This window comes from Castanea sativa, chromosome 10 (assembly GCF_040712315.1).
Source record: "Castanea sativa cultivar Marrone di Chiusa Pesio chromosome 10, ASM4071231v1".
In the NCBI taxonomy this organism is placed as follows: Eukaryota; Viridiplantae; Streptophyta; class Magnoliopsida; order Fagales; family Fagaceae; genus Castanea; species Castanea sativa.
Genome location: NC_134022.1, coordinates 11108073 through 11123866, shown reverse-complemented (window position 1 = coordinate 11123866; position 15794 = coordinate 11108073). Strand labels below are relative to the sequence as shown.

At 35.6% G+C, this 15794-nt stretch overlaps 1 protein-coding gene across 1 annotated transcript; it reads right to left on the bottom strand.

Annotated features, from left to right (window-relative positions):
* Nucleotides 1-27: 27 nt before the first annotated feature.
* Nucleotides 28-2404, bottom strand: LOC142611664 (flavonoid 3'-monooxygenase CYP75B137-like). The gene is made up of 2 exons (XM_075783761.1): nucleotides 1463-2404; nucleotides 28-722 (listed from the first exon to the last, which is right to left on the bottom strand). Exons 1-2 carry the CDS (start codon nucleotides 2402-2404, stop codon nucleotides 102-104), a joined length of 1563 nt encoding a protein of 520 aa, XP_075639876.1. The 3' UTR covers nucleotides 28-101.
* Between the last annotated feature and the right edge of the window lie 13390 nt (nucleotides 2405-15794).

Here is a 15794-nt window from a genome sequence, read left to right as displayed (position 1 = left end):
TTATAAATTTTGGGACTTTTTAAAATGGGCGATGGGGCCTTCTTTATGAAGGAGTAGAAGTTTTTTGTAGTAGGGGTCTTGGGCCTAGGCCTTGGACAGTCCTACTCATACATAGATGGATCATATAACCTTGGGGTAGGTATTGCGACAAGAGGGATCTTTTTTTTCAGCACAATCCCAAACTTTTCAGTAAGGTCCAACTTCTCTCCTTGGGGAAGTTTCCAATTAAAAGAATGCAGAAGTGTAGCAAGTGAATACATCATCATCCTCTCAGCCATTGCAATTCCAGCGCATATTCTTCGACCAGACCCAAATGGAAAATAACTAAAGTCACTTCCACTATAGTCCCATTTACCATCCAAGAACCTCTTTGGATCAAAAGTTAATGGATCTTCCCAAATAGAGGGGTCCCTTTGTATCGCCCATACATTCACAAAGATCCTAGACCCATTTGGAATGGTGTAGCCTCCCACGGTGCATGTCTCACTTGGGCAACGGGGGACTAATAATGGCACGGGTGCGTGTAGCCGCAATGTTTCTTTTATTACAGCATGTAAGTATGGTAGTTTGTGAATATGAGACTCTTCTACAATGTTATCTTTGCCAACTACAGCCTCCAATTCTTGTTGAGTGTTCCTCATCACCTCCGGTTTGTTCATGATTTCAGCCATGGCAAACTCAATTGTGTTGGAGGATGTGTCTGTCCCACCGACCATCATATCCTGTTCACATTATACACTAGATTATGACATTATGTGGAGGCCTTGCTAGACAATTTAGCTATCAAACAAAACGACGCCACACAATTGTAATATTAACGCCAGAACTAGTAATATAATATATTTTTTAATTGGTCATGGTTAAACACCGTTTCTGCGGTACACAAAGTTGAAGTCATGATTTCAAAACATTATATTAACTAGAGTATATACCGTGTACAGTGTTCATTTGGAACAGTTTATTTAGTTAAAATTGAAATTTTTTTGCTGAAAGTGTAGAAAAAATATTAAAAAATAAGTTGAATAGTATAGTAGGACTCATGAATAATATCAAAAAGTGCAGTGAGACCCATAAATAGTAGCAAAAATAAGCTAAAAGTAGAGATAAGCTAAAAAATTTAGTTAATCCCAAATGCACACATAGTGTATAGCACATCCTATGCAACAATAATCACTATATCATTTTTAAGTTGGAGCCTTTGTACTGTAACGACCTTTGACTTATAGCACTTTTTGCTTAGTGATTCATTTCAAAATAAACTAAAGTATGTCTTTAGAGCATACATTAGTAAAACTATTTTAGAAAACCTTTTATAGAACAATAAAAAAGTGACGGACTTTTTTAAAAACATTTTTTTAAAATAAATGATTAATGTATACCTTATCTGCACACATTTATATTAATCTTACCCTTAAAATTACGAATAATACTTACTACAACGTTGTGAATGAAAAGAACGTACCATGAACATGGCCTTGAGGTGGATCATGGTGAGAGGTGTCTTAGAATCACCTTCATCCTTCAATTTCAACAAGAGCTGCAAAAAATCCTTACTCTCTTTGTTCCCACCTTCTTTATCAATCTTCAGTCGTTGGTTTATCATAACATCGAAGATCCGATCAAACCGTTTGGCCAACCCATCCATCTGCCTCTTTATGCCTTGCAAGTCAAACCTGGTCAAACCCGGATAAAAATCCGAGATGTTGGGCTTCCCCATAAGCTCTGTCATCAACGACACCACTTCTCTGAAATCAGCACCTAGGCTAGCCCCCTCTTCCCCTTCCACTGTTTCACCCCACATCAGGTTCGTAATCACGTTCATCACAGTCAAGAACATCTGCTCCCCAATGTTTACGGGTGACCCATTCCGATCATAAAAGTACCTAACTGTTTCTCGGACTTGTTTACGACGAATCATGAAAATGGAGTCCGACGTTGTATTACTAAGCATCTTGAACACTTTTCTCAACATCCGCCACTCAGGCCCATATGGGCTCCATACAATATCGGACCCACCATAGGTGGCAGCCCTGCCCGCTGCTGAGACGTCGTGGTTCGCAAAGGTGACGTCGTGGTCTTTGAGAACTTGGCAAGCCAGGGAAGGTGAGCTCACCACAATTCCAATCTTGTTGCCGAGCTGAAGCTTGAATATGGGCCCGTAGATTTGGGCCAAGCTCATGAAGTAGGAGTGAAGCTCCGAGTCAAGAGAGAGGAGGTTCCCGAATAACGGGACACCACGTGGACCTGGAGGCAGTAGCAAAAGCGAGGTTCTTTTCTTCATCCATGCGTAGTTGCAAGAGAGCGTAAAGATGACAAGAAGTAGTAAAAGAAGAGTGAGAAGTATGCGTGAGAGTTCATTTGCGGTGATAAGAGTAGCGTGGAGGAAATCTGAGATGAGGGTCATGTTGGTATTGGTTTGTGAATCGATGGATGGATTCAAGGATGGCAAGCTTATGTACGTATGTGGCTTGCAATTGCTAGACATTCAATAGTTCTTAAAGAAGGACTACTACGCGTCACGACAGGGATCATTTGCACCGATATGATTGGGAATCTCACGAGCCGATTTGTTTATTCTTTTTCTTTTATGGGTTTTTGAACTTGTCATAGTCGTCACTTATCAACAGTGGCGCTTATCAACAATGGCGGAGCCACACAAAACAGTGAGGCCCAAAATTTTTAAAAATTATTTATAGTATATATATATATATATATATATAGATATATATAAAAGGGTAATTTCTAGAAAGAAAAAGATATAATCGTCGTTTTCAATAAACTCGTCAGCTATGTCATGCATTTAATAAAAATGGCGTGTACACAACTAAAGACGACGACTCTGATCTTGACCCGTCGGCACTTCTTCTTCACAAATGGCTTTTTGAACCTGACAACTTGAGCATCTAGACAAGATGAAAAACTGACGAGATTAAGTTGACGAGGACAAAGAAGCTCCTAACGAGCCCAACATGGCTTTGCTTGAACTCCACGAAATGATATAAATGGAAACATCTTGTGTCCCACAAATGATCCTAATTGAGAAGATCTCTATAAGGAAAGAGTCCCATAAAGATACACACGCTAACACAAATCTTCTCTACAAGGAAAAATCTTCTCTGCTAAGGAATGGATGTCAACTCTATACTACTATAAAAATCTCAAAACTCTCACAAACCAAGGTACGCATAATTTACCCCAGCTCTGGCACTCTAGAGTTGTAAGAAATTCTCTAACTTGTGTGTTGTACAGGTCTTGTTTGGAGCACGTGAGGACCATGTAACTTACTGACAATTTTTGACATCATCATATATTATTTACATTTTAAAAAAATGTAGCATGTAAAAATTGAATTTGGCACCCCCAAATTTTGAGTCATTTTAATGGTGCTCTAAAAAGAAAGAGAAATTATATTAAAATCATATAATTGAAGAGGTTTAACAAATTAAACTATGTAGAAAATGATAATTTTTTGTACATGTCTAATAGAAGAAATACATGACTTTTATATACTTATTAAAATTTAGAAGATGATAAATTCTCTTAATAAATTAATTTATGTGTATGTGCATATGTAAATGTTTGTTTTAACTAATATATTAGCATCACAATTTGGCCCCCCTCAAACCAAAATTTTTAGCTCCGCCCCTGCTTATCAACTTCCTCGGTAAGTCTAGCAGAAGAATAATATAGTAGTATTTTTTTTGTTTTGAGAAACATGAATTTTTTTAACAAACCAACCAAGAAGAGAAACAGAGCAAGAACCAGCTGAAAAAAAACAGAAGTTGATTAGTTGAGGCACTCCAAAGATAATATAGCACTAGTATTCCAAGATGCTCATGATAGCTCTCCGACAACCATAGCGATTATTCAGTGCAAAATATATATAGTTGCTTAGCCTATCAAACATCAGCATTAAACTATGGCATCTATGATAGACTTCCAGATACAAAGGTTCTAAAGAACATCTTTTGATATTACGTTCCGTTCTAATAGAGAGAAACTAGTTTTTTTTAATTATTATTTAGAAAACGACATGTGTGGGAGAGCCAAGAAGAATGTGTAGAGAAGTGTTGTAAACTAAAATCATCTAAGAAGCTTTTTTGGTCAAAATAAGCAGTGAACTAAGGAAGCTAAGCACCGGATAGTCCAAAGCTCGTAATAGGGTGTGCATCCAACCCATTGACTCAACAAAACTGACCTAGCCCAAAAATAATACAACACTAGTATTTTAAAAGCATGCACATTTAGCTTCTACAAATTATCTCATTTTGCTATCTCAAAAATACTTTATTAATTATATCATTTCATTTTACAACACCTCCAACATCTGAAACTTTTCTTTTTACCTTATTTAAATATTCTTTTTTATTCTTTTTTTTATTACTATTTCTCTCTCTATCTCTCTTCCTCTTCATCTCTTTCTCCCTCTTACTAACCAACAACCACAACTACACTGCCACTGCCACTACCACAATCAATCACCCATCCCAACCACCACAGCAACCCTCCACCACCACCATGAACCTGAACCACAACACAATTGCAAACAAAGTGAAACACACCACCCACACAACCAACACGGCAATTCCCACCTCCACCACCATCAATCACCCTCACCACCACCATGAAACTCATCCAACCCAGAAATCCACTGATAAACCCATTAAAAAAAATCCAAAATTAAATCAAATCAAAGTTAAATTCTTTAAAAAGAACAAAAATACAATATGGGATTTTCAAAAGAACCCGCAAGAGATTATCAATGATTCCAACAGTGGCAAAGTCACACCCATACCCAACTACACCCACACCCACACTCATCAAACCCACCACCACCACTGGTCCACCAGAGTCCCCAACCCAAATGCAGCTACACCCACACCCACACTTAAACTCAACCAAACCATGGCCAAAACCCATCACCAAATCCGATTAGCAAACCCATAATCACGTCAATCTCACCTACAACAACCATGTTGTCGCAAACAACTAGGCCCATGCAAAATGACCCACGCTATTAGGTACAGTGACCTCCCAACCAAAACCATCAAAGTCCTTGATCTCGCCGATCTCGCCCCAAAAAATTTCCCTTGACCAAAAACCCTTGAATCTCGGTTTGAAGAAAGAGTGATAGAATGAAGAGCTAATTGGGTAGAGTGTTGAGGTTTAAAATATTACAAATATTGGGCCCTCAAGGATAGGAAAGGCCTAATCCGGGAGCCAAGGTCCATTTAAAATGGATAAAAGAAAGCCTAACTGAATCTTCCAAAATTGAATTTTTGGCATCCATTATATGAACAACGAAGAAAACAATTTTGAACAACGAGTTTAAATTTTAACTCAGAATGTAAAAATTGCCAACTTTCAAAAAAACCACAAAAAAAGAAGAGAAAAATGAATAACAGGCAATATTGTTATACCAAAAGCGTGTATGAATTCACATCCAAATCTTCGGATATGAAATCTTGTTTCTAAAAACTAGTGGGTAAATTAATTGATCATTATAGCTACTAGGCTACAACATCCAATGTTGTTGCACACTTGCACCTCATGCTCCAATGTTTTTCATCATTAGCAGATGCTAGATAGTTACGAAAGTTATTTAGTAAATAAACCTAGGGACACTTCCCTTAAATCTACCAACAAAAACAAAAGTTAAAAAAATAAAAACCGCTGATTTTCAGTTTTTGAGAATAAATTGGATTTTTAAGGGCCCATTGCAATGACCAATGGCTTAATTTGGACTTTCTGCCTCAGAAACAAAAGGGTAAATTAATTGATCAACATAGCTACAACATCCAATGTTTTTGTAGCTAATGTCCAATTGTTTATCATCATTAGCAGATAGTTTACAAATTAATTTACACAACATTATAAACAAAAACAAAAGAGAAGGATAAACACTTTCTGAAAGAATAAAAAAACTTCAAGAGGATGGGGTTTGGGTAGATGAAGAGAAGACCCAGAAGAGGTTAACATAGTTCTAAAAAAAAAATCTCTCTATCTCACTGTTAGATCTTATACATGAAGAGTTTTGAGAAAATTCTATGTCACATAGAATAAGTCTGTATTTCTTATATACTACATATTACAATCAACTTCTTGTACAAGATACTAAAATTACGTTTTATAATTATAGAATAAAAGAAGAATTGTAGGAACCAATTATATAGTGCATAGCTAGACTTGCCAAGAATGACAATATCCTTTGCTGATTTGGTGCTCCTAGAATCATAATTAGTAATTTCCTCAACTGATTTGATTTTGCTAGAATTATGATGAGTAATTTCCTTTAACTCGTTTGATCAAGCGAACAACATTCAATGTTGAGGTTCATGCCCAAAGGCTTGTCATCAATCATCATCATGCTTGTAACATGCAGATTGTTAGGGAACTTTACAAAACCAATAACGTGGGGACACTTAAATTATGAGAAAGTACTTTCTGGATTATTATTTTTTATACTTTTTAAAAGAACAAAAAAAAATTTCTAGAGGATTGCATTAAACTTTAAATTTCCTCCTTACTGGGTCTATGAATTTTTATATTAGGTTAAAAATTGTAAATATTTTTATGCATGATATTCACACAGATTGCACCAAGACTTCCATTTTGAAATAAAGATCATTTCCCTTTTTTTTTTTTTTTGGTAATTGAGATTATTTACCCATTCGATTGCTCGACTCATCTAAAAGGGCATAGATAAAATTCATCACATATAGTAAATAATAATAATAAAATGAGAGAGATAATAAAAAGGGATACGAAGAAAAAAGATTCATGCCATATACATCCATATACCATATATAGGACAATAAAAGTCTTAGTCGATAGCCAAGAAGTCAAATATTCTGTCCAAAGAGTGCAAAACAAGCATTACCATAAGTAGTACCCTCACATATCCCAAAGGCCAAAACTGAAATAAGACACAAAGAAAATTTCTAAACATTAAGCCCTAAATGAGACCCGCTTGAAATTGATCAGTACTACTCTTCACCTATTGCTGGAATGAACATCCTCAGAACACCATTTTTCACATCAGTTTTGATCTCCCCATTCTTTTTCACATCAAAGGGTCCAAATCTACCTTTATAGGTCCTACCACTCTCCCCGTGATTAGACTCCTTCCCAGCTTCACCAATGAACAAAACATGACCATTTTCCACGCCAACACTCACCTTGTCCTTAGTGACTCCAGGCATGTCCACCCACACATAAAAACCATCCTTCACCTCTTTAGCTCCATATGATTCTTTGGGCCCTTTGGTTTGGAATGGGTGAGTGGCTGCAAGTAAACGTTCTGGCTTATCTGAACCCAGAGAAACGCAAAAATTATTATTCTTTAAACCTCAAAATAACATATGAAACCCAACACACACAAAATAACTTAATTTGGAGTCACCTTCAGCAAAATCTTCATCCGATTGAGGCATGGAAGTGTCCACATGATGAGTACCATGAGTGCAACAAGTATTATTATTCTTCATATTCTTCAATTTCTTCTTTCAAACAAGTATTATAATGATATTTACTAACACAATGTCAATATAACTAATCAACTAAAACGTAAACTCGTAAAAATGAATGGAACACTCATTTTTTATCTAATAAAATGATATTGACCTTAGACATTGTCATCCTCAGCACACCGTTGCTAATACTGCCATGAAGTTTTTTGAGTCTACAACAACCACAACGCAGTCCAATAAAACCTCCGTACTCCCTTTCCTGGTCATCGTGCTCCCATTCTTTGGGAGCTAAGCCTCCAAAGAACACGTTGTTGTCAGCATCGAGAGAGTAGTGCATGCTTTCTTTGGGGACTCCAGGCATATCTACCCGCATGTATAGTTTATCATGATTTGCCAGAGCAATGCGTTCCACTGCATCTATTGGTCCACTCCTCTGAAAGGGGTTGTTTGTAGCATAAAGCCCACCTGTTTTAACACACAAGAAATGAAGAACAAGAAGGAAAATAATGAAAGAGAATGTTAAAAAGCAGCTAATAGAACAGAGAATGTTAAAAACAGCTAATAGAACAAAGAATGTGTAAAACCCTAAAGAGGAAGGGAGGTAAAGACCTGAATCAGCGATTCCAAAGTCTGAAAACTAAGGACCTTCGGGCTTGGGGGGACTCTGGGTTGGAGAAGTTGAACTCGAAGAAGCCATTTTTCAAAAGTTGGAGAGAACAAAGGAGGTGAGGGTTTGAGTAAAAAGGGTTTTATTTTTTGAATATTTGCTACTAGAGAGGAAGGGTTTTGTGTTGAATGGTTTTGGGTCCCTTTGTATCTGCTACAGTACTGTGTCTGCCACACTCTCACACACACAAACACAAAAAGAGCGTGAGAGAGAGAGAGAGAGAGAGAGAGAGGAACGTAAGGGGTAAAACGGTCACTGCGAAATTAACATGGGCTCGCCTCGTCTGGGAGGAAGAGCATGCATGGTACCGTATCGGTTCATGATTGGACGATATTTGTTGTACAAGTACTGTCCTAGGGGAGTTGGAGCATGGTCAGAGTATATTATTCTCATGAGTACCAGTACGGCAGTGCGCATACCAATACCATTCCAAATTTATTTCTGCTTTACGTTCAATATTCGTACTGCACTACTGCCCATCTATCGCCCTCTGTCATATTCTTAACCTCGGTTTGTTTGTTTGAAAATTTAATGGGCCGGTTTGATTATTTAGAGATCGTTGGGAAATGTTGTTTCGGTAATATTATTTATATTTTTTAAAAATATATTATAATAAAAAATGTATAATGATATTTAAAAACTGAAAATATGAGTTTAAATAGATATACCTTCTCACAAAAAAAAAAAAAATATATATATATATATATATTTGTATAAATAAAATTATATCGCTAGTCCTGTAGTTATATCCTGGATACTTAATAAAGCATCCTATTATTAGAACAAATAAATATAGATCCATGTAATATGATTTATTTATAATTTTTTTGAGTCATTGATAGCTTATAATTGATTTTAAATCTGGAGGGAAAAAAAAAAGATTTTAAATCTACCAATTACCAGCTGAAAAAATAATTTTAGCGGTGTTCACCATAATCCTAAGTGTAAACATTGTATGGTGATATTTAATTAGTATTCAATAGTGTTTCAAGGGCAAAACTTAAGGGTTTTTTTTTTCTTAAAAAAAAATAAAAGATAGGAGAAGGTGACTAGAGAGTTACAGTATTTTTAATACTCTATTAAATACAAATAATTTTTTTTATTTTTTAGTTTGAGAGCCAAGAAAAAAATATTACATGAAACAAGTCCATTAAATTACTTGGTGCAAAGATGTAAAGAGGCTAGAGAGATAATTTTTTTAAAATTTTACTTTAATAATCAAAATTAGCAATTAAGGTTACACAAAATTAGAGCTTATCAAAATTTATAACTTTTTTTTATTTTTTTATATAAGATAGAATTTCTACTCTATCCTAATCTAAGTGTATATGTGTGTGAAGCTCCCTCCTAGAGACTTGAACCCTGACCCTTGTCCTCTACACCCCACAAGCATTTATACTTGTGAAGTGACTACCACACCAAGTCAAAATTTATAACTTAAGTGCATATATCTATGCGCGCACTTAATTGCTAATAAAGCATAATAATTTATGAGATTTATGTATGTTTTTACACACAAAAAACTCAAGTAAGCTTGGCTCCAATAGAGAAAGAGGAGGAGAATAAGCTTTTACCATTACCAGTACTAGATAAGTTCTCAGCCTCTCATAGGATTGAAGAAAGAAGCCTGTCTTCATATTCTCCTTTCCCTTCAATTTAGTAATAATGTGCAAAAGTTTCTCCAAAAAAAGAAAAAAGTAATAATGTGCAAAACCAAATTATCATATTCAATAGTTAGCATATAGCATTGTAATGTACCTTACCTCCTTTAATTTTCTCAAAAGGGGGCGGGGGTTATGAAAATAAAATTAATTAGAATATCAACAATATCTAAGGAAGTAGTAATATTTTATGATAGAGTAAAGCAGACAAATAACTAACCCTATACTTGGATGAAAACCCTTCACCATCCTCTATCCTCTCGTTATTTTTCATCTTTCTCCATTCCAAACATACCCTAGGTGAAATTCTATAAACAAAAGAAGATAGATTAACTACAATCTTGCTATTGTGGCCGGAAGAAAACCATCTATAAGTTAAAATGTGTTGAACAATTCTACAGGCACAAACTATTTTATAATATTTTTACAAACCGTTTATGTAACTATTTTCTATTGGTTCTCATCTAAGCTTACTATTAACATCACATTTTTACTTACCAATAACCACCCATCACATTTACAGTTTGTAAAATAGTTTGTGATTTTAGTATTTTCTTGAAATGTTATACAAAAAGGAGTTTTTCTTTTAAGATAATTAATTTGTGGTGTGCATTGCATTCCATTTAAAAAAAGAGGTTAAGAAATATGGAGTGACAAGCTTTCAGAAAAGCTCAAGGTTAAATTGGATTGGAATTTAACTATTTCCCAAATGATTAAGCTTTTTCTTTTTATGCTTGAAATAATTAAAACCAATCACTTAAAAAAACCTTCATCAAAACCACTAGTAATCAGTGCTATCGAAAGTTAAGACAAAGGACCATAAGAAAAGACTATTGTGAAAAAAAAAAAATCAATGAGAGGGCCAAGTTAATCAAAACTACAGTTTCAATTTAAATAAAATCAACTATTCTAGACAAAGAACAACAGAGTCAAACAAGAACTGCAAACTGACTTGATTTAGGACAGTTACTAGCCTTTTATTAGGAGTCTGATCATCTGCTCCCTCTTCTAAGTTTCTCTATTTCTTTTCTTTTCTTCTTTTTAAAAAGTGTCCAACTTTGGGGTTCACGTGATACTATGTACAAGGCATTTCCTCTTTCACCACTGTTTTCGTAGTTGGTACGAAATGGAAACAAATTGACCTATCCAGAAACAAATCGGAAATATTCTATTATCTTTTTTCATTTCCTTAACCGGATACTATATTGTTTTTTTTTTTTTTTTTTTTTCCAATTCCTGGCAACCTGACCTGATAGGCTGATACCCTACACTTTTGTCAAAAATATTTTCTTTTGTTTACAATCATGTTTGTTGTAGGGATAAAGGGCTCATAACTATATAATGGGTCATGGGCCTTAAAGGATACTTAAATCTATTAACAAAAACAATAAAGTTGAAAAAAAAAAAAAAAAAAAAAAAAAACTCTGATTCTGAGAATGAAATGGATTCTTAAGTAGCCATTACAATGACTGATTATTTAATTAGGACACTCTACCTCAGTAACAAAAGGGTAAATTAATTGATCATCATAGCTACAACATCCATCGTTGTTGCAGCTAATGCCCAAATGTTTGCCTTCATTAGCATATATTGTTACCAAACTCAACACAACCTAATAACATAAGGGCACGTAAATCTATCAACAAGAAGAAGAAAACAAAGTAGGGGAAAACACTTTCTGATTTTGTATTTATATATTTTACTTTCTGAAAGAATAAAATATTGGTGAAAATTCTGTTTTGGTCCTTATATTTTGGTGTCACGGTTAATTTGGTCCCTACATTTTGACAACAGTCAATTTGGTCCTTATTATTTTCAACATACAATCAATTTGATCCCTACCGTTAACTTACTAACGAAAAAACCTACGTAGCAAACGGTTTGTAAGGTTGACATGTCTAATATTAAAAAATCAAATGAGATGATGATGTGTCTAAATTTTATTGGCCATGTCAGTGATTAGTTGGCAAAAAAAGCCACATCAGCTTTTACAAATATATTTCTTTTTTTTTCTTTTTTTCCTCTCTTTATTTTTCTCTTAACTTTCTTTAGTTAAACATAATATTCATTTTATTTTCAATAACAATTTTCTTCATTGTTCCGGCAAACAACAATTGAACTTGCATAGCTATCTCACCTGGTGGAGACCATGATTTCGAAACCCCTCTATCTCAATAATTGTGGGTTATTGTGTTGTGCTGTATTGTATACCAAGTGAATGTATAGTAGCCAAAGCCACTAGAAACCCATATAGAGGAAAAACTTTCATATGTAGTTGTTAACCAAATGGAGAGGACATGGATCTGATCCAAGTTTTATATCAAATTGGCAAACTTGAACAGAGCAATCGTTCTAGACTATTTTGAATAAGAATCGGAGGTCCACTAATGGGCTGGATTTGGAGCAATTGGGATTTGGATCCGCATGGGAGAGGAGGATGAGGAGGAGAAATCCCAAGAACAATGAAGAATGTGGTAGTTGATGATGAGATCCGGATCTGGCACAGTTGTGGTAGTTGATAATGAGATTTTTCTTTCTGATTTTGTTTGAGTGAGTGGTTTGGAGAGAGCAAGAAAACCCATAAAGGACTTGATTGTGCTATCTCCAGAGAGATAACAGTTTCAGTGAGTGCGGTTCTAGTGGTGGTGGTGAAAGAGACGTGGCACAAGCACCAGTGGTTAAGTGAGGAGTAGGAGATTGGGAGACACAGAGGGCTATCCTGGGTTTGGGAAAAGAACAATGAAGAATGTTTTGGGTTTGGAACAATGAAGAATGTGGGAAAATAAACTTAATTTTTAAAGAAATTGTAGGAAAATTGAAAGAAAAAATAGAGGAAAAAAATTGGAAAAGAAAAGAAATATATTTGTAAAGGTTGATGTGGTTTTTTTTTCCAACTAAGCACCTATGAAGCATGAGTACGTTTCCAAATTCAGGTGCGGGTACGGGTGTGGGTGCAAGACTTGGTAATTTTTGAAAAAATGGGTGCGGCGGGGTGCGACAATTAAAAATATTTTTATTTATATATTTTATATATTGCTAAACATGCTTTTTTATATGATAATAATAATAGAAAACTCATGTAATAATAATAATAATAATAATAATAATAATAATAATAATAATTGAAAGCTCGGATTTGTGTTAAAAACACAAGAGCTGTTTAGACCCCAAATTAATAAATTACTGCTAGAGTGTTTTTACTCTAACTTAAACTAAGTGCGGAACAAGAGTAAATGAAGCACAATAAACCGAAAACTACTTTAGTGCATAAATATGAATATCAAATAATAAAAGTAAAGTACAAGAGTAAGGGAAGAAAGATGCAACCACAACATAACATGTCAATGTGTTATCGAAGAGGAAACCGAAGAACTTGGCAAAAAACCTCTCTGCCGCCCTCCAATCGGTAAATCGATCCACTAAATAATAAGTTGAGATACACAAATAGCAAGAGACCCTCCAAGCCTAATCTATCCAGTGCACCTAAGCCCTCCAAGCTTCTACTCCAACAAGGCTTCTCGAAACCGTGTTTTGTCTAGCTTTCCGAATCCCGCAATGTGCCCGATTGCATCCGCCAAAGCCCGGCTTCTTCCAATACTTCCCAGCAGCACCAAAACCTTACTTGACACTCAGTATGGGTGTGGTAAGTGTTTGTGCTATCAACCTCTCAAGGATTTGGAAATAGAGATGTAGGAGTAGAGGAAAACCATAATGGATGGTGTAGAGAATTGTGGGTATGACAATCTCACACTCTCAAGGGTTTGTGGCTAGGGTTTTCTCTCTGAAAAATACTCTCTACTCAATATGTGGATAATGATCGTATATATAGTGTGTATGAGGATGTAGTGGAGCAGATAAGACAAAATAGCAAAACAGACTGTTTCGCGGGAATCTCGCGAGAATGCCTTACCCGCGAGATACTCGCGAAAACCAGCTGTCACCATCTATCTCGACTCTTCGCATTCTAGTCATGTGTTGAGCACATGCTTCATTTCACTGGATGGCTAGTCGCGAGCTACCCGCGAAAACTTCTTTTGTCTTCAAAGTTGCCTTGAGTCTTTACACACTCTCTCTCACATGCAACCCTTACAAATAAATCTCACATAAATTACAGGGTACAAAAGATTGAACAAAATTACAATCAAATTTGGCATGGAATTAAAACCAACACAAAATAGTTGTAAATTACAACTTTATAATAATAATAATAATAATAATAATAATAATAATAATAATAATAATAATAATAATAATAATAATAAGTACACAAAAGTTTTTGACACTTGAATTAAATAAATAATAAAAAAAATATGTGCAGCCTAAAAAACAAAATAAAGGATGTATGTGGCAGGTATTAAAATAGGTGTAGCTTTCAGAAAAAAAAAAAAAAAGGGAAGATGTGGCTCAGCAGTGGCTCACGTGTTTGGTCAGGCACAAAAAAATAAAATACTTCCTTTTAAGAAAAAGAACAAAGTGTTTCAAAAAAAAAAAAAAAAAAAAAAGAACAAAGGCTTAAAGGAAACAGAAGTTAACAAAACTTATCAGTTATCAATGGTGGAGGTGTGGAGCTGGAGGCACACAAAGAGACGAGAGTGAGAGAAGCTAAGCTGAGACGTGAGACGAGAATGAATTGGAGAGAGTCAGACGTTAGACAGTTCGTTTCACACCATTTTTTTTTAATTTCAGCCTGAATCGGTTGGTTCAGCTCCGGTACGGTCTGTATCGGTGGTTTTGGCTCGAATCGATCCGCATCGACGCGTATCGCACCGAGAAAAAAAAAAGGACACTGCACCAACGCGCAGGTAGCGGCATCGCCCACCGCACCCCACATCGGGCCACGTCGAACACGAGTTCAGCGGCCGAAATGCCACGTCGGTGCTTCATAGCTAAGCACTGACACGGCCAATAAAATTTAAACATGTCAGCATCTCACTTAATTTTTTAATTTGGTCTTGCCAACTCTACAAACCGTTTACCACTTAAACATTTTCGGTTAATAAGCTAATGGTAGGAAATAGACTCCTTTGTGAATGGACTCCTTCCCAGCTTTACCTGAGAACAAAAGCCAACCATTTTCCACGCCAACACTCACTTTGTCCATAGTGACTCCAGGCATGTCCACCCACACATAAAAACCATCCTTCACCTTTTTAGCTCCATATGATTCTCTGGGCCCTTTGGTTTGGTATGGACGTGAGGCTGAATCCAATGAAAACACAAAAATATATTAATAATAAAGGTAAAAAAAAAAAAAACTAAGTAACAAACAAATTAAACCCCCCAAAATAAATCCACTAAAATTATTTAGAGATACCTATATCTTATGCAAAAAAATAATGGGAGTGTCCACTGGGGGAGGACCATAAGAGCAACGAGTTACATTCTTCAATATTTTCTGTCAAACAAGTAAATACAAAAATATTTATTACGAACATGTATATTTCTCACGAACTTAAACAAAAGTTAAAGAAAAAAAAGTAAACCTTGGACATTTTCATCCTGATTACACCGTTGGTGATATTGCCGTGGAGTTTAGCGATCTGACAACAACCACAACGTAGTCCATAAAGACCTCCTAACTCTCTAACTTGGTCATCGTGCTCCCATTCTTTGGGTGCTAAGCCAGCGAAAATGACATTGTTGAAATGGTCGAGAAAGCAGGACATGTTTTGTTTGGGGACACCCGGCATATCTACCCGCATGTATAATTTGTCATTCTTTAGAGCAATGCGTTCCACCGCACCTTTTGGTCCACTCCTCTGAAAGGGGTTGTTCTTACCATAAAGCTCACCTGCATGTTTTAACACACAAGAAATGAAAAGAGAAATGTTATTTAAGAAGCTGTGCTAAGAGAAGAAATTAAGGACATGTAAAACAAACCCATAAGAGAAAGGAAGGTAAAAACCAGAATCAGTGAGTCCAAAGTCAGAAAAAGGAGGACCCTTGGGGTTGGGGGAAAATGAAGAAGCCATACTCTCAAAAGGTGAAGAAAACAAA

Coding starts and splice junctions, on each gene's coding strand:
- LOC142611664 (XM_075783761.1), bottom strand. CDS start 2,404: ATGACCCTCATCTCAGATTTCCTCCACGCTACTCTTATCACCGCAAAT. Junction 723..1,462: donor ACCTCAAGGCCATGTTCATG/GTACGTTCTTTT, acceptor TAATGTGAACAG/GATATGATGGTCGGTGGGAC.